The sequence below is a fragment of the Thamnophis sirtalis genome, unplaced genomic scaffold (assembly GCF_051295495.1).
Source record: "Thamnophis sirtalis isolate CommonGarterSnake01/CBP01778 unplaced genomic scaffold, rThaSir2_p1.2 scaffold_15, whole genome shotgun sequence".
NCBI classification, from domain to species: Eukaryota; Metazoa; Chordata; class Lepidosauria; order Squamata; family Natricidae; genus Thamnophis; species Thamnophis sirtalis.
Window position 1 is genome coordinate 29,538,408 of NW_028261395.1, and position 25,952 is coordinate 29,564,359.

Sequence of the window (25,952 nt, forward strand, 5' to 3'; positions counted from 1 at the left end):
CTCCAGCAACCCTCTGCCAGTGAAAACAGAGCTCAGGAGGGCCACCCTTCCAAGCTCCATTTTCATTGGCTGAGGCACCATGGGCCAGTCCTTTGCTGTTTCCAGGTCAGTCCCGCGGGCCAGATCTAAGCATCCCGTTGGCTGGATGCGGCCCGCGGGCCTTGAGTTTGACACCCGTGGGTTAGATGATCAGTTTAGGTAAAAATTTCTATGAAAACAACACAGTTTTCAAAATATGTATCAGTTTTGATGCAAACACAAATGTATAATAATAATTGCATTTTTATTCTCCAATATAACTCTCCTGATATCAAGGTAACATAATACCAAACGAAACCTAAGAAGCATAAAAGGAGCCATACAAAAAACCCTCCATAATTAGCCTAATCCTACTAATAATATTTATCAATTATGGGTCAAAGGCTATCATGACTAAGTTACACTAAATTTATGTAAGTAACCTTATCATTAATATCAGCCTAATTATAGACATTTGCTCACTAATCTTTACATTACTTTGTGGCCTGCCTGATCAATCCATTATCTGATACCTAGATGCTAATGCGCTTACTGACATATTTGTTACATATTTACTTATTTTTCTCACTGTAATATTTATTCTTGTAATTGCAAAGAATGCATTTCAAAAACAAATATGGGAGGGTACCTCAAAATGAACAGGAATTCTATCATCCCTATTGGCTGATTGACACAGTGACTACAGTCATAAACCCTTATATCTCACATTAGTCCTTCTGGACTAACCTTCACTCTGAATGGATTGTTATAAATTCATCATAGGACATATATTTTTTTCCGATTAAAAATTACTAACAATATGCCCTTGCCTAGGAGTAATCCAAACAGCAAATGATAAATAAATTCAATTTAAAAGAATAATAGAGATCACCTTTTCGCACTTTATTTCCTCCCCGCTTAAAGGTGAGGAAAACAGGATCGGGGTTGCATTGAATTAGCTCATCTTCTTTTGTAATTGTAACTTTTGCACCTTTCTTAGTGAAAAGATCAGCAGTCTGCTATTTTTGATTAATATCAGACCTTAATTTTAATGGTGGAGGTTTTTGGGGTGGGGAGTTAGTTAAAATATACTGAAAACATCTGAGCAAACTCACACAATATTCAGCAGCACTTTCTGTGGTTTAATTTAACTTAGCATATCCATTTTTCTTTTCCATCTTGAGTCTGTATTAATTTTTATATAGTCTCCCTGGCTTCAAGTTAACGTACCACCGTCAAGCTGAGTTTGGACTGTGTACTGAGCCAAATATATATTTAGGTATTTATTTATTTATTTATTTATTTATTTATTTATTTATTTATTTATTTATTTATTTATTTATTTATTTATTTATTTATTTATTTATTTATTTATTTATTTATTTATTTATTTATTTATTAGACTTATATACCGCTTCATAGGGCTTTCAGCCCCTCTCTAAGTGGTTTACAAATTTTTTAGCAAATTGAGTCAGCAACTTGCCCCTACAGTCTGGGTCCTCATTTCACCCACCTCGGAAGGATGGAAGGCTGAGTCGACCTTGAGCCGGTGAGATTTGAACCGCTGAACTGCAGATCACAGTCAGCTGAAGTGGCCTGCAGTACTGCACCCTAACCACTGCGCCACCTCGGCTCTGTACTCTGTACATGTACTCTTTTTATGGTACGAGGTAGAATCTCGTTTGACCCAGAGGTGGTATTCAGACAGTTCTCTCCAGTTTGGGCAAACCGGTGGTGGCGGCTGCAGGAGGCTCTGTCTACCCACCCTAACCTAATGTATGAGCACTGCTCATGCACAGAAGGCGGTGTGCATGCACAGAGCGCGCTTACACTTGCAAACCGGTAGGGAAGGTAAATTAATCCCACCTCTGTCTGGTCTGACCCCAACATGATGAAGTTCATTTTTATGGCCCAAGATAAGACACTTATCTGCCATTTGACTTGCGTAGCCTGAGGGGGGCTTTGTTCAGAAAAGCAAGTGTTATGCTTTGGTGTTTCTTTTTTTAAAAAGAAAATAATTTTTATTCAACATTTTTTAAACCTTAAAATCACAATTACACTTTTACAGCTTTCCGTTATCGGTATTCTCTTTTCCTAATTTTGAATTTTCCATTCTAAGGCCTATTGTTTTATACATATACCTCCTTATTTCACAGTTACTCATTTATATAATATATACAACATTTACATCTCTGTTACTCTCTAAATATATACCATTTCCTTTTATTGTATTTTCTATGTATTCATTATACATTAATTTTACATCTCTTTGCAAGCCAATTATACCACCTATTCCATGTCTTGTAATATCCTGTTTCCTTTCTATCCTTTAGTTCCATCATTAATTTATCCATTTCCCGGCATTCTAGCACCTTTTTTTATAATCTCTTTGTTTGAGGGGACATTTTTTTTTGTTTCCAATTTTGGGCGAATGTAATTCTGGCTGCAATATGAATATAATATGAAGCATAAAATATTGAATTTCTTTGCTTGTATTTCCTTTGATTATTCCTAGAAAGAACAGCTTTGGTGCTTCTTACAGATTCTTTTTGGGAAAGCTTCTGAGATATTGGGGACAAATATCTCTTTTTCCTGAGGTCAATTTACAAGCAGCCTGGAGTTTGCACGGCTAGAATTGTTTAGCCTCTTGCTTGGCCTAAGGTGTGCTGAATCTGCAGGGGGTACAATAGCCTAGAGTATAGCCTAGGCAAGCTGGAGGAGCTACTGTGAATGACAAGCACAATGTATTGATTGTTTTCTAAACTCAGCCCAGCCGATAGAAGGTAATTAATGACTCCATTTGCCTCTGTACCAACAAGAACAATTGAGTTTGAAACAGCGACAACTGACAGTGATGTGAAAGCTCCCTGAGGGAGATATTGTGAAAAGAAGGTGACTGGCTCCCGTTGCTTGGGGACACAGGCAGGAATGAAGCCAAGGAGGAGAGGGCGAAAGGAAGAAGGCAGGAGCTGAGGCAGACTGGAAGACCAGGATAAAAAGTATTTGTGAGGCAATTTCAAAAATAGAAGATACTTTGAAAATGTGATCCCTGAAATAAAAAAGGTAAAGGTTCTCCTCGCACATATATGCTAGTCGTTCCCAACTCTAGGGGGTGGTGCTCATCTCTGTTTTAAAACTGAAGAGCCAGCGCTGTCCAAAGACGTCTCCGTGGTCATGTGGCTGGCATGACCCAATGCCAAAGGCGCACGGAACGCTGTTACCTTCCTGCCAAAGTGGTCCCTATTTTTCTACTTGCATTTTTACATGCTTTCGAACTGCTAGGTTGGCAGAAGCTGGGACAAGTAACAGGAGCTCACTCTGTTACACGGCGCTAGGGATTCGAACCGCTGAACTGCCGACCTTCTGAACGACAAGCTCAGCGTCTTAGCCACTGAGCCACCGCATCCCGCTCACTGAAATAAAGGGCACCCTTTTATATTATATTCCCTCCAAAAAGTGGGTGCCAACTTAGAAGATTCCTTGCCTTAGTGAAGACTTTAGCTGGCTTTAGTAACATGCTAGGCAAAGATAGACTCAACTACTTTATGGGTCAACATGCTTTCCAAACTAGCATGATTATTTGGTAGATTGGTTCCATGAATTAGAAAATGAGGTAATTTAGTAGTCCAGGTTTGCATGAACAAATCTTTGCTCTTTCCACTGAGTCATAGAATTTGCTTGCTTTTTACTTGAATACCAGCTACATTGGCAGACAGACAGATCTGCAAATCAAACCCCTATTGTTCAAAAATTCTTGCATGAGCTTTATTAAATAACCGAACAAGTGGTGGCCTCCAAATTTTTTAACAACCAGTTCTCTGCCCTAATTACTGGTTGGGTGGGCATGGCTGTGTGGGGTCATGTGACTGAGTGGGTGTGGCCAAATCTATGTCACTTGTGTGGGTGGTACCTGCATTTTTTTATCTGCTTGTGCTTTGTAAGTCAGATGTGCCTTTTCTAAGGCCTTTCTCACAACTGGCCATGTGATTTGCAGTTTTTGTATCCACTCCTTAAGGGAAGTGGATAGTTCTAGAATGGGGTTAAACTTTTGGCCAGTGGCTACTCTAAAAGGGGTAAACAGTTTGACTGCCTTATTGCTATTGTAATATGGCAGTCTGGACAGAGCATCAGTCAGAAAAATCCCCCCCCGGGGGAGGTGTTGAAGGGTGAGGTTGAAGTATTGGAAGTATTGAGCCCAACGTACTTGTTTGGAGGATAATAATGTGGGATTTTAAAGGGCTTCCAGATTCTTGTGATTTTTCCCCTTCCAGGAAATGGCGCCAAGTAAGGAGGGCCCAATGGGGACAGCATAAGCCTCCTTCTCCCAATCTGCCCACCGTTGCTCTGCATCTGTTCACTTCTTTGAGGTGTATGCACAGAACTGCAATTGCTCCTGCTAGTTTTCCTACAGCAGGACAGCCCTGACTGCCACATCGCTAATGTCTACTTAGATTACGAAGGGCTTTTCCGGGTCTGGATGTTTTAACACCGGTTTGGCAAAAAAGAGTTTCTTTGGTTTCACCTGGCATTCCATAGTTCACTTTAAAGGTTGACTCGGCTTGGCCTCCCCCTCCCTTTCCCAAGCAGGTACATTGAAGTGACAAGAAGGCCAGAAACCAGAAAGAGGTTGTAAAGGCACATCCAGCCCCCCCCCTTCCCATCATAATGGCAGCATCCCGATAGGGATCTAAGGGACCTGACACGGAAGCCACTTTCTGAATGGTGTCTCTAGCCTTGAAATGGGAAGTGGTGCATCAGTTGCTAAGCAGAAAATCTATGGACTAGTCATTGCCATTAATTTTATTGCAGAATTAAAACAGTAGCATCTGAACACAGAATGTTACTTGATGCAGAATCTGATTACATTTGCTACTTAAACCTGGTCTCCTGGTCTCATGTTTGACCCTTCTTTTGATTTATTTATACTGCACTCCTGTATTATAGAGTTAAATCTCAGCAAGTATGTCAGAATGCACACTTACCCTTTTCTGCTGCTTCTTTCATTGGTTTGCCATCTTTCTCTGTGCAAGGCCTGTCATCTCTGAGATCCTGAGTTCGTGTAGATAGCACCCATAATCCTTGAGCAGAACTATCAGTGGGGTATGATTGATCAATTGAATTCCCTAGCAGCTGAAAAATGCGGGATTAAGTAAGGCATTATACACACACAGTGTTGAGACTGGATGTTCATTTCAAGTTCATCCTGCACGTCTTCTGCCACAAGATCAAGCAATCAATAGGGGAGCAGATATCATATATCACTTCTCTCCATCCTAGGGAGAGCACCATAATCTCTTGCAAATTTAGAGTGACAGTCTTGTCAAGATCTTAAGGGACCTGAATAAATGAAGGAAAAGGGAGCTTGCACTGGCTTTGAGAAAGCTCAGGTTTCTTTTGCAGATTGAATCAATCAGCAGATATTCAGATTGAATATCTGTGTATACATGGATATTTATGCCATGATACCATTGTTATAAATACTAAGATAGCTACTGGGCAGAGTGTATTAATTAATTCATAGTTCAGTTTGCAGTATGTAAAGTGAAGATCATTTAGGTTTTAGTACAGGGGTCGGCAACCCTCGGCTCTGGAGCCACATGTGGTTCTTTCTGCTGCAGCTCCCTATCGCTTAAAATATGCATCACAACCAGCAATGTGCAACACCCACCAGCATGTGATTTATTAAATTTTTTGACCCATCGTTTTTTTTTCAGAGTTCGAAATCTTTTTGTTGCAAGCAGAAATAAAAATGTGTTTTCTCTGTAGCAGATCATTGATTTCATAAATGCAACACACTATCGGGTTTTTTTAGCCTAAAGATTTAAAAAAAACAATATATGCAGTGTTATCTTCATTTTAGATGTCAAAAGAGTTTTGTGGGCCCCGGCGTTTTCTTTTTTGTGGGAAACGGGTTCAAATGGCTCTTTGAGTGTTTAACGTTGCTGACCCCTGTTTTAGTAGAAAAAATGTAAGAAGCTAAATGTTCATTATTTAATAGGTGCCACCATCTTGATTTTTCCTTCTGTGCATGGGCAGAACAATTTTATTGCACTGCGCATGCGTGCATGAAGCACACACAAGTAAACCAGCAATAGTGCCTGCCGGAACTTACCCCTGCCCCCCATGTTTTATTTATTTTATTTATATAACATTATTTATATAACAAACAGTGTGTGATCGGATACAGTTATTTTTAAACAGTCATAATCCACATATTTGTTGTAGTATTCATCACAATAATATTGATAATCTAATAATCTAATAACAATAATACTAACATCTTCTTTAACAACTCTTCACATTAATATTTCTTTTTATGTCTCCTCCTTTCTAACTTCTGTTTCTGTTGTCTAGCCATTGATAAAATACATCCCATATCAAAAAGTATTCAATTTCTTCTTTAACCTTAATAGTGAATGTTAATCTATCCATTTATGCGCAGTCTAATATTTTCTTTAGTACATTCTCATCTGATGGAATCTTATCAGTTCTGTGCAAATACAGTTCTGGTTGCAGTTAATATATATAAAACCAGATATATAGTCCTTTTATCATATTTTTCCGGTATAAGGCCCAACAAAAATATCTCTGGTTTCAAGTCTATGTGTTGCTTTATCATTTTATCCAACCAAGTATGTATTTTCATGCAACGGATGCAGTATTCCAAGTGTGGCCCCACTAGTGTAGTATAAAACAGTAGTATCGTTGTTGGGATTTTGATGGTATCCCTCTGTTGATACAGCCTAGGTCTATATCAACTTTTTTGACTGCTACAGCATACTGCTGGCTCATATTGAAGTGGCAGTCCGCTAGGACACCTAGATTCCTCTCACAGTTGATCCAGGTACAATTTATTCTATACTTCTGCACTTGATTTTTCTTGCTTAGGTTGCAGGATCTTACTTTTCCCTTATGGCATCTTATTGGATAGGGCCCGATGCTCAGATTTGTCAAGATCCTTCTGAACCTTGAGTCTATCCTCCAAAGTGTTGGCCATTTCCCCCAAGGTGATGTCATCTGCAAATCTGATGAGCTTTCCTTCTATCCCATCATCTAGAAAATGTAGGAAGCTGTTGAAGAGCACTGGGCCTCAAGCCAGAACTTTGAGGTTCCATTGAAGACCACAGGTTGAGTGCAGTTGGTCAGCCAACTGAAAATCCATACCGGTAGTAAAAAAAAAGAAAAAAAGAATCCCACGCAGGGGTGAAATTCAGCAGGTTCTGACAGGTTCTGGAGAACCGGTAGCGAAAATTTTTAGTAGTTGGAGAACCGGCAAATGCCACCTCTGGCTGGCCCCAGGAATGGGGAGGGAATGGGGATTTTGCAGTATCCTTCCCCTGCTATGCCCTCCAAGCCACGCCGACAGAACCAGTAGTAAAAAAAATGAATTTCACCACTGATCCCACCCCAGGTAGAACATTATCTGACCTTAAAAGTTAAGCAAAAAGCAAGATTGCACACAGAAAAATGAATGCTACTGAGAAAAAGGGACTGGGTGAGCATTTACTTATCCCAGCTTCTGCTAATCTAGCAGTTTGAAAACACGTAAACAATGCAAGTAGAAAAATAGGGACCACCTTTGGTGGGAAGGTAACAGTGCTCTGTGCGCCTTCAGGGTTGAGTCATGCCGGCCACATGACCACAGAGATGTCTTCGGACAGCGCTGGCTCTTCGCCTTTGAAACTGAGATGAGCACTGCCCCCTAGAGTCGGGAACGACTAGCATATATGTGTGAGGGGAATCTTTCCCTTTATTGTCACATCATCTTTCTCCTATTGTTTTACTTTAGCTTAGGAATGGATTGGACAGGAATTATCCTGGACAGCAAGCTGACTGGCTCCAAAACGTCTTAATTTGCACTCCTGAGTGTAATAATTTTCATTTTTCTTCCGACATTTTGCCATCCAAAGCTACAAGCCATTTCAGTCTAAAGATGAATTATGGTTAAATTAAAAATGATAATATTTGCAATAATAGTTACAGTACCATAAATATTACTAATTATAATATAATCCCATGTCTGACTTAAATGAGGAAATTAAAGAATGACTCCCAGGTCAGCAAGTGACACAGCTGGGGGCAGTGGCTACTAATTTCAGAGGACAGAGGAAAGATTCAACAAGACCTAAGCAGGCTTGAAATTAATACGATGGAAATTAACCAGAAGAATTCTACAGTTCTATACCTGGGTAGGAAAAATGGAAAACACAAGTATAGGCTGGCCATGATTTGGCTGAAATGTATAAAGGAGCCAGTTGTCTTGGGGAAAAAACAAGTTAAATACTGGATAAGCCAGGAGTGTGAAGTGCAAAAAAAAGGCAAATTATATTCTAGAGTGCATTAACAAGTGCATAACAAGCCAGGTGACAGAAATAAATACCACTCCTCTCCAGACATATTAATTCTACTTAAAATACCATATTCTCAGGGGTGGGATTCTACCAATTCAGACCAGTTCAGGCAAACTGGTAACTCTGACTATCAGCTGGGAATGAACCGGTTCGCTCTGACTTTGAAATGGGCCCGCCCACCTGTTCCTGCGCTATACTCACTTATAATTCCTTTTCTGAAACCCAGCTGATCGGTGAGGCAGAGTGGATTGCCGTACCTCAGCTGTTTTCCTCGCCAGCAGTAATGCTGAAGGCGAGTTTTCAGTAAACTCTGCACATGCGCAAAGTGCGTCCTCAGCAAACCGGTTGTTAAACCAGAAGGATCCCACCCCTGCATATTCTTGCACCACACTTCAAAAAGGACAGTGACAAATTTGTGCAAGTTTAAAGAACGCCGGCAGGATGATGAGGGATCTGGAAACCTATCTTTATAAAGGATAAGTAAATTATTAGGGTATATTTAGCCTAACAAAGAGGCAACTGAGATATTACAGAAGTTTTTTAAACATCTGATGGGTTGCTACATGGAAAATAGAGTGGACTCATTCTTGATTGTCCTAGAAAACAGAAGTTAAAATTGCAAGGAAGGAGGTTCATCCACTATCCAAAAGATTGAGACAATAATCGGACCAAGGTAAATTGGATGAGGTGCCTAATTGGTGCTGAACTGTTTCCATCAGTTAAGGGACACCTGATCAGGCTCCCAGTAGAATATCAGTCAAACCACTCCACATCCTAAAACTACTATGTACCATATTTCCCCAAAACTAAGACAGGGTCTTATATTCTTTTGCCCCCCAAAATAAGTACTTGGCCTTATTTTCGGGGAGGCCTTGTTATTTTTGAGATGCAGGAGGCGGTGAGCATGCTCACCTCATGGCTGCTGCTGTGTTGCAATATTTTCGGGGAAGGCTTATTTTAGAGCATGCACTCAAAAGCCCTTTTGGGCTTATTATCCAGGACGGTCTTATTTTCAGGGAAACAGGGTACTAAGGGAGAAATGCAACTTTAAATAGTTAAGCACAATTTATGGTTGTTCCAACGATGGGCTGAAGAGTAGATGAAGGCAATGGTATGGAAGTAAAGCAGAAAAATAGATTATGGGTCATATTATATATACTGTTGTAGTTATTGTTAGTTGCAAAGTTGTGTCTGACGCATCCCGACCCCATGGATAATGTTCCTCCAGGTCTTCCTGTCCTCTACCATCCCCTGGAGTACATTTACTGTATTTTTCGGAGTATAAGATGCACCAGAGTATAAAACGCACCAAGATTTTGAAGAGCTAAATTTAAAAAAAAAAAGATTTTTGCACACTGCAGACCTCCCAAACCCTCTGCACGCCTCGTTTTTGTGAAAACCAGTGCATGCAGAGAGTTTGAGAGGCTTGCAAAGTGCTCCTGGGGGCTGGGGGGGCAAAACCAAGCAAAAAACAGCCTGCTTTTCATGAAAATGGCCTCATTTTTTGCCAAAAAAGGGCATGCATAGCCTTTAGGAGGCTTTCTAACTTTCACTTTTTAATGGCGTTGATGATTTCCCTTGGCTTTTCCACGCAGCTTATCACCTCCTCATTTGTGATTTTTTTCAACCCACCTTATACATAACAGCGGTCTGTAAATCCACATTTCAAATGCTTCTAGTTTCTTCAAGTGGTTTTCATTCATCCAGGGAACTAAAATTTGTATCCTTGAGATTTAGCTTTAGTAGAACTCTTGGATTTTGAACATTTTGAATCAGTGATCACAGCAAACAGCTTCCTCCCCTCCCTCTTTCCCCTTCCATGCAAGTGTTGGAGAAGGAGAAGGAGGAGGAGGCTGCAGGCTTGTTGTCAGCTTGTACTAATCAATATATAACATTGTCCATGGTCTTATTGTATTAGTTTACAGTATATAATGCAGTATTGATTATATCATATTGCAAAACCATACATAGCCAGGAAGATCAAAACAGAGTAGTAAAGTTGAGGGATATATGATCTGCATCCCGAGAATTTCCTTTGGTTGCAATAGAAAAAAAAAACAATCTGCTGCTTATAGGAGAAGATGGATATTGCCTTCATAATGCAATTAGCTTCTTCTATGTTTCAGGTTGAAGTCCAGACTTACTTTTAACTCTCTGGGCGTAGCAAGAATATGCTGTAGACCCGGGGTGTCAAAACTCGATTTCATTGAGGGCTGCATGAGGTTTGTGTTTGACCTCATGGGGGCGTGGTCAGGGGGCATGGCCAGTTCAACATCACTCCTTAGGGGGCGCCTGTGGTGGCCTGAGCACTCTACCAGTAAAAACGGGCTCCTGGGATTGGTTTTCAGCTGCCACCCCCTCCTGCAACCCTCTGCACTGGCAGAGTATTGCAGGAGGCCGCGGCAGCTGAAAACAGAGCTTGGTAGCCTGTTTTCACTGGCAGAAGCACCACGGTCCAGTCCTTCACTGTTTCCAGGGCAGCCCCGCAGACTACATCTAAGTACCCCCCGGCCTTGAGTTTCATACCCCTGCTGTAGACACTTAACATTTTAAATTGATTTTTATATTCACTATTAAGAGAATATGGAAGACTCTTCTCTTTTACATATGTGCCGTATTTTTCTGGTCAAAATGAGAAAACAGCAATACTTTTAGTTCAAGGCAAGAATAGTGCAAATTAGGTAGGATGTATGCTAAATAATTTCTCCCTCAGAAAGTTTTGCTTTGTGTAGCTAAAATGTTATCAAGAGGTCTTACACTTGGAATCTGTAACAAAAGGTACTATGGTGTTACATACACAGATCAGTCTACCTAGTGAGGCTGCACATGTACTCATATGGCATTAACAATGTTGATGAACCTTTTCGGCAATGAATGCCAAAACAGGAGCATACATACAAAGGAGAACACCGAAAACCGAAGATCAGCTCTCTAGCGCACACATGGGAGAGTGCCAGAAATTGGAAGAGCAGTTTCCTGGCATGCATGTGTGCACCGGGAAGCTGAGCTCCCAGTTTCCAGCATGCACATCAGTAACCTGATCATTTGGTTTCTGGCACACATGCGTGCACAAAGACCACTGGTTGGCATGCACATGCGCACCAGGGAGCTGCTCGTCCGGTTTCCAGCACTCCTGCATGCACGAAGACCAGCTGGCTAGCACACATGTGGTTGCTGGAACCCGGAAGAACAACAGGTGATGGCTGGCATGCCTGGAAATTGAATTGAATTGAATTTTATTATTTGTATGCCGCCCTTCTCCGGGAGGGACTCAGGGCGGCAAACAACTCAAAAGGGGAAAGGGGATACAAACACAATACATATAATTAAAATACACAAGAGTCATACGGCCATACAAGTCGAGAGGGGAGGGGAACTCATCAACCCCAGGCCTGCCGGCAAAGCCAGGTTTTGACGGCTTTTCGGAAGGCCTGGAGAGAGGTGAGGGTCCGAATCCCTGCGGGGAGTTCGTTCCAGAGGGCCGGAGCTGCCACAGAGAAGGCCCTCCCCCGGGTAGTAGCCAGGTGGCATTGGCTGGTAGACGGAACCCGGAGGAGGCCAGCCCTGTATGATCTAATGGGTCTTTGGGAGGTAATTCGCAGCAGGCGGTCTCTCAAGTACCCAGATCCAATACCATGAAGGGCTTTATAAGTTATGACTAGCACTTTGAAGCGTATCCGTAGACTAATCGGTAACCAGTGCAGCTCGCGGAGGATAGGTGTAACGTGGGTGTACCGAGGTGCACCCACAATCGCTCGCACGATTCTGGCACGCATGCCATAAGTTCGCCATGACAGCATATAAGAAAGATCGCATCTTGAGTTAACTCAATTTTTTCTGAATCACTCTGAATATGTCTTATCTTAGGTGATATGGTTTTTCAGCTGTTGCATAAGAGCTGCTCCTGTTGAAAAATGGAGGCATTTTTCTTTCAAAGAGCAATGAAAGCAATGGCACGGGAATGGTGTGAGAAATGTCAAGATGCTTTCTTTTCAAATGTACAAATTGTTTGCAATTCACATAAAAGTTTCTTTACGCCCCAGTTTTATTTATTTTCTTGCTTGTGCTGCCTATAGTAGATTTATTTTTTAACCCTGGCAACTTGTCAAACATTCACCACTAGGTTATAATTCCTTGCAGCCAAAGTATACCAATCGATGTAGAGGACAAACTCTAAGTTAAATATCTCAGCCGAAGATTAAATGTGGTTTTGAAACTAGTATATTTTCCCTAAGAAATAAAAGGATGCGATCTTTAAATAAATAAATAAATAAGTAAATGATTGAGATGACAGAAAGGGCAGACTAATTTCTAGATTTACAGGGATTGAAGGAGGCACTTGGATGTGGTAAGATAGAACAATGTGGGATAGTAAATACCACCACAACAGTGGTGAAATCCAGCAGGTTCTGACAGGTTCTGGAGAACCAGTAGTGGAAATTTTGAGTAGTTCAGAGAACCAGCAATTGCCACTTCTAGCTTTCCCCAGAGTGGGGTGGGAATGGAGATTTTGCAGTATCCTTCCCCTGGAGTGGGGAGGGAATAGAGATTTTGCAATATCCTTCCCTTTCCATGGCCAACAAGCCACGCCTAACAAGTCTCACCCAACAAGCCATGCCCACAGAACCAGTAGTAAAAAAAATGAATTTCATCTGCGCCACAAGATGGATTTGCACTTGACTAACCAACTGCATTCAGTGTGTGATTCTCAATGGAATTACTGTGTTTCCCTCAAAATAAGACATGTCCTAAATTAAGACCAAGCCCTTATCTCAGAGGTCAAAAGAAAATAAGACCGTGTCTTATTTTTGGGGAAACACAGTACATCTCCATGGAGAGAAGCATGCAGTGTGGTATCTGAAGGTTTTGTCTTGGGGCCAGTGTTCTTCAACATCTTTATAAATAACCTAGATGAGGGGATTGGAGGGGTACCCATCAAATTTGCAAATGACATCAAGCTGGTGGGAATTGCCAATGCTTTGGAAAATAAAATCTGCATTCAGAAGGATCTTGACAGACTTGAGCATTGAGCCCTATGCAGTTCAGTGGTGAGAAAAGTAAGGTATTGCACAGGCAAGAAACACCAAATGCAAAAGAAAAAGGGAAATAGAAACCTAGACAACACACTACCAGATGAAGGAGGGGGGAAATAGTAAGGTACTAATATCCAAATATGGGTTTAAAGAATGATGCATGTGTAACTATGAAAATGGAAAATAAATTGTGGAAGACGGAATTTAAGATTGTTATGTAAATACAGAACCAGGTTTGCTGGAACGCCATCCTGAAAATACGCCAGATTGAAGAGGAAAATATGTAAACACAACAACGGAAAGAGAGAATGGAGAGAGGAGTAGAGGGAAAGGCAGGAAGAGGAGAGGAGAAAGGAGAGAGAAAGAAGAAAGGGAAAAGGAGAGGAAGAAAGGGAGGAGAATTAAGAGTAGGAGAAAGGGTAGGAAGGGGAAGAAGAGGGGAGGAATGGGGGAGAGGAAGGGGAAGTAAAGAAGGGAAAGGAGAGGAGGAAAGAAGAAAGGAAAGAAGGAGAGATGAAGGGAGGGAAGGGAGGAAGAAGAAGTAGGGTTGTTGTAAAATAAAATGGGTGTATGGGATGGTAGAAAAGCAATCTCGATTAGATTTTTAACTTTAGAGGGAGGCAAAAATTGTTATAAATGTTACAAGATAACACATATTATGAAATTGTATATTTGTATGTATGAGAAATAAAAATGAAATACTTTTTTCAAAAAGAAAAACCAAATGCATAGCTGTAAAATAAGTGGTACCTGGCTGAACAATACTTGAGGAGCAGTCATAGAGATGAGGGCACAAGCCTATTCTCCAAATCCCCTGAGGGCAGGACAAGAAGCAATGGGTGGAAGATCATGAAAGAGATACCTGATTTGAAACTAAGGAGACATTTCCTGACAGTGAGAACGATTAACCAATAGAACAGTTTGCCTCCAGGAATTCTGAGTGCTCTATCGCTGGAGGTTTTCAAGTAAAGATTGGACTACCATTTGCCCATGATGGAACGAGTCTCCTGTTATGGACAGGGTGTTGGACTAGAAGCAGGGGTGAAATTCAGCAGGTTCTGACAGGTTCTGGAGAACTGCTAGCGGAAATTTTGAATAGTTCGGAGAACTGGCAAATACCACCTCTGGCTGGCCCCAGAGTGCAGAGGGAATTGGAATTTTGCAGTATCTTTCCCCCAGGAGTGGGGTGGGAATGGAGATTTTGCAGTATCCTTCCTCAAGGAGTGGGGTGGGAATGGAGATTTTGCACTATCCTTCCCCAGGAGTGTGGTGGGAATGGAGATTTTGCAGTATCCTTCCCCTGGAGTGGGGAGGGAATATATATTTTGCAGTATTCTTCCCCCAGGAGTGGGGTGGGAATGGAGATTTTGCAGTATCCTTCCCCTGGAGTGGGGAGGGAATGGAGATTTTGCAGTATCCTTCCCCAGGAGTGTGGTGGGAATGGAGATTTTGCAGTATCCTTCCCCAGGAGTGTGGTGGGAATGGAGATTTTGCAGTATCCTTCCCCAGGAGTGTGGTGGGAATGGAGATTTTGCAGTATCCTTCCCCAGGAGTGTGGTGGGAATGGAGATTTTGCAGTATCCTTCCCCTGGAGTGGGGAGGGAATATATATTTTGCAGTATTCTTCCCCCAGGAAGTGAGGAGGGTATGGGGATTTTGCAGTATCCTTCCCCTGCCACACCCACCAAGCCATGCCCACAGAACCAATAGTAAAAAAAAATGAATTTCACCACTGACTAGAAGATGTCCAAGGTCTCTTCCAGCCCTAAGATTCTATGATGTTTTGAGCAAATAAAAGCCACGCTAATGCCACACCTTATCTCTTCCTCTGTCTCACAGAAGTAACAGAAAGCTCGGTCCCCAATGGCGATTCCCAGAGCAGTGTGGATAGTTTGCGGAAGCATCTTCGTGCCGATACTTTCACACAACAGCAACTGGAAGCATTAGATCGCGTCTTTGAGCGGCCTTCTTACCCCGATGTCTTTCAGGCATCTGAGCACATCAAATCTGAGCAGGTGGGACCCATTTGGAGAAACAAACTTGATGGGAACCCTACAACTGCAACGGGTCACTGTTGATTCCCTTCTCTTACAAATTTTCATAATCGTCTTTCAGGGAAATAGCAGTTGAAGGGGGGAAATTCTTAAAATAAATCTTAAAATGAGTTACCATTCCAAGAACTGGGGTGGCAGCTATGGTGATTAAATTCCCATAGAGCCAATTTGTAATGTAAAATGCACTGTCTGTTGTACAAGTCTTGTGCAAAAGGTTGTCCACTTTTCTATGCCATACAACATATTTTTATTTGCAATTATGGCAGGTGCTGCTATAAGGAATTTTTTTTGTCAGTTTCTCATCATTCTGTAGTCTTCCTGGCTGGCTTTCACAGTATTTTCATTTTGACCGGGAGGCTCCTTGGAGGGAGTATTGCACAATGAAAGGCAGGACAATCACAAGGCTCCTTAGCACTTTATCACCTAGATAAGTACTAGTAGCGTCCAACCAAAAGCCTTTTGAATGGAGCCTGTTTTTTGTCCAGTTGAATAAAAATCCTTGATAAAAGATGGAGGAAATGTTTGGCTCAGCCGAGATTTAAACTTTACAAACTTTTGCAGAATACATCAACAGTTGACTACAATCCACATCTATTCTGACCCCCTCCTCCGTCCAGTAACGAAAGCTGAGACAAGCTTAATTAGAACGTCCTTTAATAGCAAGACCAGAATCTCGGTGGCTGAAAGCCAAGTAAACAAACAGATAAGGACCTTGGCAGCAAGTCCGACAAACCTTGGCAGAATTCAGACAAACCTTGGTAGCAATCCAGCCTGCCAAGTTAGTTTCTCTTTAGTCAATGCGTTGACTTCTGCAGAGGGGCGTGTCACAAGCAGTCTTTTTTATAGTCTGGAGAGGAGCCTAATGACCACCAGCTGAGCGCAATTACCTCCTGTAATTGCGTAATTGCTCCTGACGCCGAGTAGCTCTTCGATGGCGTGCATCCAGGAACAACTCACTGCTGATTTCTGGATCACTCTCCCTTGTCTCCTCCCCACTGGTCCAAGGCTCAGGCCCCACCTGGTGGCCAATCAGTCTCTTTGCGCCCTGCTCGGAGTCGGAACCCTGTCCAGGGTCCTCCACATCCTCCAGGGCCAACTCATAGGGCCTCTCGCTGTCGGAGTCTGGTGGCAGCTCCAACGGCTCCTGCTGGGCCACAACACACATCTACACAAATAACAGTATATACAGATACAGATACACATGTACAGATTTAAACCATTGTAGGCAAATACACCAACTCTCATATGCTACTAACATTGACATAGCATCCATGTCATTATTTAAGAATTTAAAAATATACCTGATATATCCTTAGAAATATGCCCCTGTATTCTTTATTTTACTGTAAATAATTATTTACAAGAGACACTACCATAGGTATCTGATTAAGTGGATCAAATTACATTGCTGCACCTACGAGAGGATGCAGTGGCTCAGTGGCTAAGACACTGAGCTTGTTGATCAGTAAGGTCAGCAGTTTGGCAGTTCAAATCCCTAGCACCATGTAATGGAGTGAGCTTTCGTTACTTGTCCCAGCTTCTGCCAACCTAGCAGTTCGAAAGCATTTTAAAATGCAAGTAGAAAAATAGGCATTCTCTGCGCCTTTGGTGTTTGGTCATGCTGGCCATATGACCATGGAGATGTCTTCGGACAGCGCCGGCTCTTCAGCTTTGAAACAGAAATGAGCACCACCCCCTATAGTTGGGAATGACTAGCACATATGTGCAAGGGGAACCTTTACCTTTTACCTACAAGACAATGTACTTGTTATTATATGGTCTCCCCATATAGATTGCACAATAGAGGCAATAAATTCCACAGTTGCATAGAACTTAAAAAAACAAGAACTTTCTCAGTGGCAGCCCTCTCTCTCTGGAGCAACTTGCCCCAAAGTCGGAAGTGCCTTCTTGTAAGATTCATATTTTTATGGTTAGTGTTAGCTTTGCATATTGTAAGCCTCTTAAAATCATGAGACCAGGCAGTGTACATATGGAAGGGAAGGAAAAGTTTGAAAATTGGTCCTTGAAAAAAAACTCAATACATTTACGCAGTGCTACTCCAAGAGTGTTTGTATAAAATGTGATAGTAAAGGAATATTTAATACATTAATATTTAATACTTCCTTTAGTCTATAATTTATCCTTTCTAAAATTTAAAAATTACTTTAGAACTGCATAATATACAGTTACCACGAGTTTTACTACTACTATTGTTCCAGTATAGAAGAGTAAACAATATGTCTAATTTATTTGAAATAAAACTTACCATAAAAGAAGAAACGAAGTTTAAACTTTGAACAGGAAGGATGCTGAAGCTGAACTGCATATATTAGTTTAACAAACCCTGTAGTTTACCCCCCCCCAAAAAAAATCTTCTGATTTTTCTACTGAAGTGTATTTTGTGCTGTCCCAAGTGGTTACATGTTGTACCCTTCTTTATAACAGAAAGGAATCCAGGGAGAAACTAGTCATAATACACTATATTATGCATTATACACAGTGGTGGGATTCAGCAAGTTCACACCTATTCAGGAGAACCGGTTGTTAACTTTCTAAGCAGTTCAGAGAACGAGCTGGTGGAAGAAATCTCATTTTGTTTTTTCTCACTTTACAGGGCTAATCCTATAAGAAAGGCAGGAAGGAAAACATTCTGGTGTTGTTTCTAGCCTAATCTTTATTGTCCTGCTTACAGAAACTGCCTCTCCGGTTAATCTTTATTACATTGTAACAGCTAAGGTGAAGCGCCCATCGACCTGAGTGACATTGAGTTAGCCACGCCCACCCAGTCACATGACCCTCGAACCCCACCTACCTAGTTGGTCATTAGGGCAGAGAACCAGTTGTTAAATTATTTGAATCCCATCACTGATTATACCTTTTACCCTTCCTTTTTCCCCCCTTCTGGTCAGCCCAAGCCATGGAAGCCTCATTCAGAAGGAAGCAGGTCTTTTCCCTTTGCTTGAAATTAAAACCCAAGCTCTGAAAAGGCCTCCTGCATTTCCTGTCTCCTGGATTTGCAATTTATCTCCAAGGTGATTTGTCTTCACACAAAAATCAAAGGCTTTAAATCCCACCTCAAGCAGTAAAACCAAACTACTAAAAGTTGGAGCCAGGTTTGGGTTTCTGCTATCCGGAGTCTCTGCGTTTATTACGATGAATAACCTTTATTTACTTTCATTAGACTATTAAATACCAGCCCAGTCATTCTTCCTCCAGAAACTCTGAATGGGGCCCATAAAACAAACCCAAAGCCTAATTGAGTTCATTTTAATTTCTCTCCAATCACAGCGAATTACTCCAGTGATAAATCAGGGCTAGCCTCACCCCCAACAGAAAGCCTAATTTGCAGCTAATTACAAAACTGATTTCTACAGAAAAATCAATACAAGAAGGAATTGGAAACGACTGGGCAATCGTGACCGGCCAGGGAGGGGGGGGGGCAGAAGAAAAGTAGCTCGTAAGGAACTAGCATGAGAAATAGGGGGGGGGGGGAACCCACCACAAAGCAAAGAGAGAGAGAGAAAAGAAAATCAGTTTTAATTTAAGGTAATATTAATCAGAAGAACTTTTCCTGCTTTTTTTTTTTTAATGTCTCTCTGGTCCCTGTGTCTGGTTTGGAGGCGACCACAATAAAAAGGCAATTACCAAATGCCTCTTGGACAGGGGGATCCTTTCAGATGCAATGAATTTTCCCCCTCCCATCCTTCTGTTAGCCATGTGGCCTGCCCCCACCCCAATTTCATACCCCAATGCACAAGGGTTGGGGAGAAAAGAAGAGAGGGGTGGGTTGTTTTTTTTTAAAGGATCCCAAGAGTGGATTGGAAAATGCTTTCCACAATGCAAACATCACAGAAAATCTTCCCTGTTCCGGCAAGAACTTAAACCCGCTGTAAGATGTCGCCTTTCCTTCTGTGGGGAGAATGATTATGATTTTCACATTTTCTTCAACTTATAAGCCAGTCTTCGAATCCGATCTCCCATGTTTTATCTAAGGTGGCTGCCTGCTGGGAATAAAGGCAGTCACCCTAGATAAATGGGGATGAATCTGTTGAGAGAACTTGTATTCATCAGGAAGTTGGCAGCTCTGGCCAAACCTTGCTCTTCATTTCCTTTTATTTATCTCCTCTTTGCTTCCATCTGTGCAGGGACTGCAATTGTGCCTCTTCCCAACCTTTACTCCCCTCCATCTGCCTGCTCTTCCCTTTCTTCTAATCCATCAGTTAGAGAGCTTTCTTTTCGTTTCTCCCTAGGGTAATGAGTATTCCCTCCCAGCTCTGACCCCTGGTCTTGATGAAGTCAAGTCAAGTCTATCCACCTCTGCTAACCCAGACCTGGGGAACAACGTGTCAGGACCCCAGACATACCCTGTAGTGACTGGTAAGTGATGGGCCCACTGATGAGAGACTATACTTTTGCTTTGTCATTATTCCCAGTTGCTTGATAGGTGTGTTACCCAAATACAAAGGGAGGGAGGGAGGGAGGGAGGATAAAAGAAAAGGAATAAAGGGAAGGGAGGAAAGGAGGGAGAGAGGGAGGAAGGAGAAGGAAGGAAAGGAAAGGAGGGAGGGAGGATAAAAGAAAAGGAAGAAAGGGAAGGGAGGGGAGGAAAGGAGGGAGAGAGGAAGGAGAAGGAAGGAAAGGAGGGAGGGAGGATAAAAGAAAAGAAAAGGAAGAAAGGGAAGGGAGGGGAGGAAAGGAGGGAGAAAGGAACGAAGGAAGGAAATGGAGGGAAAGAGGGAGGATAAAAGAAAAGGAAGAAAGGGGAAGGGAGGAAAGGAGGAGGGAGGGAGGAAGGAAGGAAGGAAAGAAGAGTAGGGAGTGGGTAGGCAAGATTGGAATCAATACTTTCCAGTTTTAAACTGGCAGCATAGCCCTTGGTCTGTTCTGAACCCATAGAAAGAACCTCCTAAGAAATGTTGTTTTAAAGTACTTGAATATTTCAAATATTGTTGATGCCATAATGAACCCTAAATGAAACCAACCTTAAATAAGATGTCAGCACAGAAACTTATTCAAGACATAATTTATTCCGAACAAAGTCTTAATAGGCATCAAAATATGATAATCCATGGAGCTAAAAAAAAAAAAAAAAACCACTTCCGTGGAGAAAAGAGCCAGGAATTACAACTGAAAAAGTGACACTCTGTAGAGTGACTAGTTTTGTTTCATATGGTAGAGTATTCGGATCCCTGCCTAATTTGATCTGTATAAAATTACCCCATTTCCCCCAAAAGAAGACCTCCCTGGATAATAAGCCCAATCAGACTTTTGAGTGCATGCTCTAAAATAAGCCCTCCCCCCAAAAAGCCCTCCCCTAAAATATTTACCACTAATATGATTTTTTTTAAAAAAGATAAATAGTATTTAGTGCAACCTAAATAATGCAAATAATTTTACTGTCGACCACCAAAATTTTCTCCGGACCACCAGTGGTCCGTAAACCACCGGTTGGTGACCACTGCACTAAAAGGCATGTAAGGAACAATATTTATGCAAACATAGTATGATTCCCCCTCCCTCTTTTTTTCAAGTAGATAGCAAAAGTATTGGATTTTAGCTAGGAGTAACATATTCTCATAGTTTCTAAACGAATGCATGGTCATCTGTATTGGTAAGTGCAGTACAGTATCTTTTCAAACATCTGGGAGGTGTAGCTGGAAATTACTTTTTTTTAAAGATATACTGTCTTTTATAATTCTTAGGTTAAATGACCTTTATTAAGATACTTAAAAGATATAAACTGCTTCTTGCTGATTTTTGTTGTTTTTAAACCACTTATGTTTTGACATGTGTGGGGTTTTCCATTGGGAAATTATTCTGCGTTATGTTATCTCTGAAGATATTAGTGTATTCATTGTGTAATCCCAGGTCTTGACTACATCATCATCCATCTCATTGACAAATATCCTAGATCAAGGGTGTCAAACACAAGGCCCGGGGGCCGGATGTGGCCTGAGGGCTGCTTAGATCTGGCCCATGGGCCGCTTAGGAAATATCAAAGGACCAGCCTGTGGTGTCTCTGCAAGCCAAAAACATGCTGGTGGGGGGGACGGGGGACTGTGTATGGCCCGTTTTCAGCCTCCACAGCCTCCTGCAGCACTGGGCGGGGCGGGGGGGGCGGTGGCTCGCACAATGTAATGAGTGGTTATATGGTAAGATGAATGATCTACCTTTTGAATGGTATCACCAACCCTTGCCATTTACTGCATTCCCTAAAGAAATTCATTATTCTTCATTGCTCCAGTGAGTTGTGAGAAGGCAGCCCGTGCACTCAAAACCGTCAAGAAAGGCTGAGTTAGAAGGACTAACTGGTGCCATAAGGAGGTTTAAAAAAAAGTAAAAACTGATTTTACTACAGTAAGGCCTTACCACTGCCCCCATGACATTTTATTACTTCTCTTAAGGAAAGGAATCTGAGGGTCTTTTAGAGTTGAACAATATTTGAGAGTGAAATGTAGCAGTTAACTATCCCAAACACAAAATCCTCTTTGGAATTTTTAAAAGATTATCATATTTTTTGGACTATAAGATGCACTTTTTTTGTCTCCCAAAAGGGGGTAAAAATGTCTGTGCATCTTATAGACCAAATATTGCTGAAGCCCCACCCACCCACTGGCTGTTTTTTGGGCTCTGCAGGGCCCTTTTTCAGGCCTTTGGGTGGGGGGGGCTTTTTCAGGCCTTTTTCAGCCCATTTTTTTGGCTTTTTTTCAGTCTGTTTTTTTCCTGAAAAAGAATTGGGCTTAAAAAGTCTCAAAAATGGGCCAAAAAACGCCTCAAAAACGGGCAGAAAAAAAGCTGGAAAATGGCAGAAATAGACCGCAAAAAAGGTCCAAAAATGGGGCACATGGAGGCATTTTATTGTTTTCCACTTCTAAATTTAGGCACGTCTTACAGTCAGGTGCATCTTATAGTCCGAAAAGTACGGTAGATAGAAAATCCAGGTAAGCATTCCCTTCACCTTCACCTAAAAATATGCCCAAACAGTTCTGTGCATCCAAGGGAAATGAATGTGTGCTACAACTCAAAAGTAATGGGAATCCCTGACTTACAACCATTCCAGTCGTGGGTTCCTACCAGTTGGACCAGTTTGGCTGGAACTGGCAGCAACCCAGGCCTGCCATGCCCCCAAACCAGTTTTCTGGGCGGCGCCATAGATGGCGCCATAGGCACTGCCATCATGCTTTTTGCTTCTGCACATGTGCAGAACAATTTTAATTGTACTATGCATGCATGCACAGGGTGCACATGTGGAACACCCACAAGCAAATTTGCAGTAGTGACTGCCGGAACCCACCCCTGAACCATTCTTTTAATGTCTGTTCCCAGTCACCATGGCTACACCCACTCCAGCCACGCCCCACCAGTGCCCTCGACCTCCGAGGTCAAACAAAACCCCTGATATGGCCCTCAATGCACTTGAGTTTGACACCACTTTCCTAGATCATGTCTACGGCAAACGTATTGCATCAAGATAAGAGGAAAAAGACTACTTTTAAATTGAGAAAGCGAAAGATTATTTTCAACTACATCTGTTGGAAGCTGGAAATAGGACAAAATAACATCATGAAGACATGTCATTTAACAATGGCTAGCAAGGCATAATTAAAGAAATGGAGAATGACCCCCAATTCTCTTTTCCTTCCATTGTTTGTCTTCCTCATGAGGATTGACTTTCTTTCCCCCTTTTATATATATATATATTTAAGGATGATATACTGTATAAAACTGACAGAAATAAAAATACAACAAATAAACAAGGAATTTTTGCCTTCATTCATATGGAATTTTAAAATGTTATAGAGGTCTCGGTTTTCCAGTATATCATTAATGATCAATAACTGAACTTGTTCTGTGGTTTTAAAAGATTAAAAATTGCTATTAAGCTCTAAGGCAGGGGTGTCAAACTCGGGTTGTCATGGCGTCGTCATGGCATCATCATGTGACATATTGGGACTTTCCCCCCATTCGCTAAACCGTGTGGGGGCGGGGCCAGCACACGACGCATCTGGACTGTGGGCCGTGAGTTTGACATCCCTGCTCTAAGGCAATCAGAAATATTAAGAAGCATAGTAAACACAGAATAAATCATCAAGTAAGATTATATGCTAGAGTGAATTCAATCCGTGTTACTAAGAATCTGTCATACTTCTTTCGGTACCTGAAAAAATAAAATATGGAATCTATGCATAGAGAAACTCAGATTTGGGATATGGTACAAATCCATGTACTAAGTTGTAGTTTAGGTATAGTTTTTAGTTTCAACTCGGTTCTATGTCTGATTGCTCTGATGAGTATAAATCTCCTGAAGTATTATAATCCTCTGGATTCACCACATAGGAGCATCCCTCAAATGAAAATAGCTCATCTATCACATTTTTCAATATTTATCAGCCTAAAAATAATTCCTGTATTGTTTATAGAAGATCAGCATGTCTACTGTAAAAATCACCATCGTGAAAAAATATAAAATTACCTTGATTTTTTTTATGAGTGTTACTCCCTGTAACATAGCTTACATATATGCTATGTATATTTCAGCCAAGAACGTAAACATAGACATGATAATTCAGGCCACACTTGCAAACTCTTCTCCATTATTTTCACTTTTGTTTCTTAAGGCACTAGTAGCAAAAAGGCTTATATTTCACCATTTTCCCTTCTTAGGCTCACAGGCTAGTCAAGAACAAATTCTTAATTTATATGAAAATTTGTTAGGGATTATCTCACCAAACTATCCTAGCAAATTCCGGACAATATTCCTGGATCATTTTTTCAATACCATTGTTCTGACCTAGGCTTCCCCAAAAAGCACAAGGCAGAATCCTGGTCCCGACAAAACCCCTTTTATTAAAAAAAATGTGAATTCCTCTCATTTGCGTTCAGCAAAGGCCTGGCAAACAGTCTTTCAAAGGAATATTTATGACTACAGACCTTATCTATCTTGAAAAGCTGCCATGTAAATATTTTCCAAATGAGGTACTGTGCAAGAAAATACTGGCACAGAGTCTGAGATTCACAGACAGATCTTCACACTCTTGAAATGAATCTAACGAACGAATTGTTTCCTGCAAAAGCCCACTCCCCTTTTGCTCCTCTTTTATTCCCTATGGGAGGGGCCATTTACTGCCCATCTGTGACTTTACTCCCAAGTCTACCCTGATTTCTGAGTTTCTCTTTTCTTCTGGCAGCTCTGTGCATGCGCACATTGGGAACAGGCTCCAGCTGTTCCTCTGCCTCACTGCTGTCTAGCTCCATAGGCACCTGATCTTTGTCAGATGGCCTCAGCTCCATCTCTGCCTCCGATGCAGAGCTCTCATCTGAGCCTTCCCCAGCCTCCAGGACTGGCCCATGTTCCTCCCCAACCTCCTCTGTCCAACTCTTATGCCAGCTCTGCTGGCCGCTGTTGGGCCACAACAACCGTAAGCTTGGTCCCTAGAATCTGGCTGCCTTATTTTTTTTTCTGGCAGTCTGCTTAAGCTGCAAGAAGCACTCATATAGTCACCCAAAATGAATAAAGACAGGGCCACAGGCCATCACTTGCAAGTGCGCAGCTCAACTCCTTCAGGTGGTACACTGTCGCAAACTTGCAGTCGAGCTATGTCTGTGCACACTGGCCCACCACTCTTTTGAGTCAATCCGCACACATGCGCTTGCACGCAGGGCCACCACTTGCATGGCCCAATTCTCCTCTCCCCACCCCCAACTGGGGCCACCAAGCTGCAAAGGTTGGGGACTGATGTCATAGAGTATCATAGAATATCAGTATAAAACCTCTTATCATCAGCATACCGATAGTGATGCATTCTGAATTTTTTAATTCTTTATTTAATCTAGAATATGTATTTTTTTCATTATTTGTCATGAGTGCAGCTGTGGCTTTCAGGCACAGAATGTGAGGCAACTGGCAGTTGGAACAGAGTTCTTTTCAGGTGGGGAGGGGGAGTAGAATGTCTAACTCCTTAGCATCAGAGCATGTTAATATAAGGCAACTGGCAGTTGGAACAGAGTTCTTTTTAGGTGGGGAGGGGGAGTAGAACTTTTTACCATCAGAGCGTGTTAATTACTGTATAAGAAATACTAGTAATATGTTGGTCATTTCAAAAAATCCTTTCTTAGCGAGCAGCTAGAAGCCAAGAGGAACATATGTGCTAAATTTCAAGTTTGTAGGCTTTATGGTCTGGAGATTTCGTGATGAGTGAGTGGTATTTGGCTTTTATACATAGAGAATATTATATCTAGCTGTAAGCCTCAGGAAGTAGAAGTCACACCCATTCAGAAAAAAATGGGTGTGACAAAGTGTCTGCAAGCATGCCAGACATATCTATTCTTATTTCCACATCAGTTGGGCAGAGTCTGCAGTAATGAGCAAGATAAAGTCATGTGCTTTTACCTGGGATTCATTTGATCTTATAGAGCCCAAGGAAGTGGATAGGATGCTGTATCATAGGAATCCAGCCACCAGTGGGCTGGATTCATATACCTCTTGCATCCTTTGG

The 25,952-nt window shown here is 41.7% G+C and overlaps 1 protein-coding gene across 9 annotated transcripts in view; it reads left to right on the forward strand.

Annotated features, from left to right (window-relative positions):
- Nucleotides 1-25,952, forward strand: part of PAX2 (paired box 2) — a 154,663-nt gene that overhangs the window by 103,609 nt on the left and 25,102 nt on the right. For 8 of the 9 annotated variants that reach the window (XM_087702538.1, XM_087702544.1, XM_087702537.1 and 5 more), the window contains 2 exons: nt 15,242-15,417; nt 19,707-19,833. The exons of the other annotated variant lie outside the window; for it this stretch is intronic. In XM_087702538.1, coding sequence (XP_087558664.1) covers nt 15,242-15,417; nt 19,707-19,833 — 303 coding nt within the window. The remainder of the gene's footprint in view (nt 1-15,241; nt 15,418-19,706; nt 19,834-25,952) is intronic. 9 annotated transcript variants of the gene reach the window in all.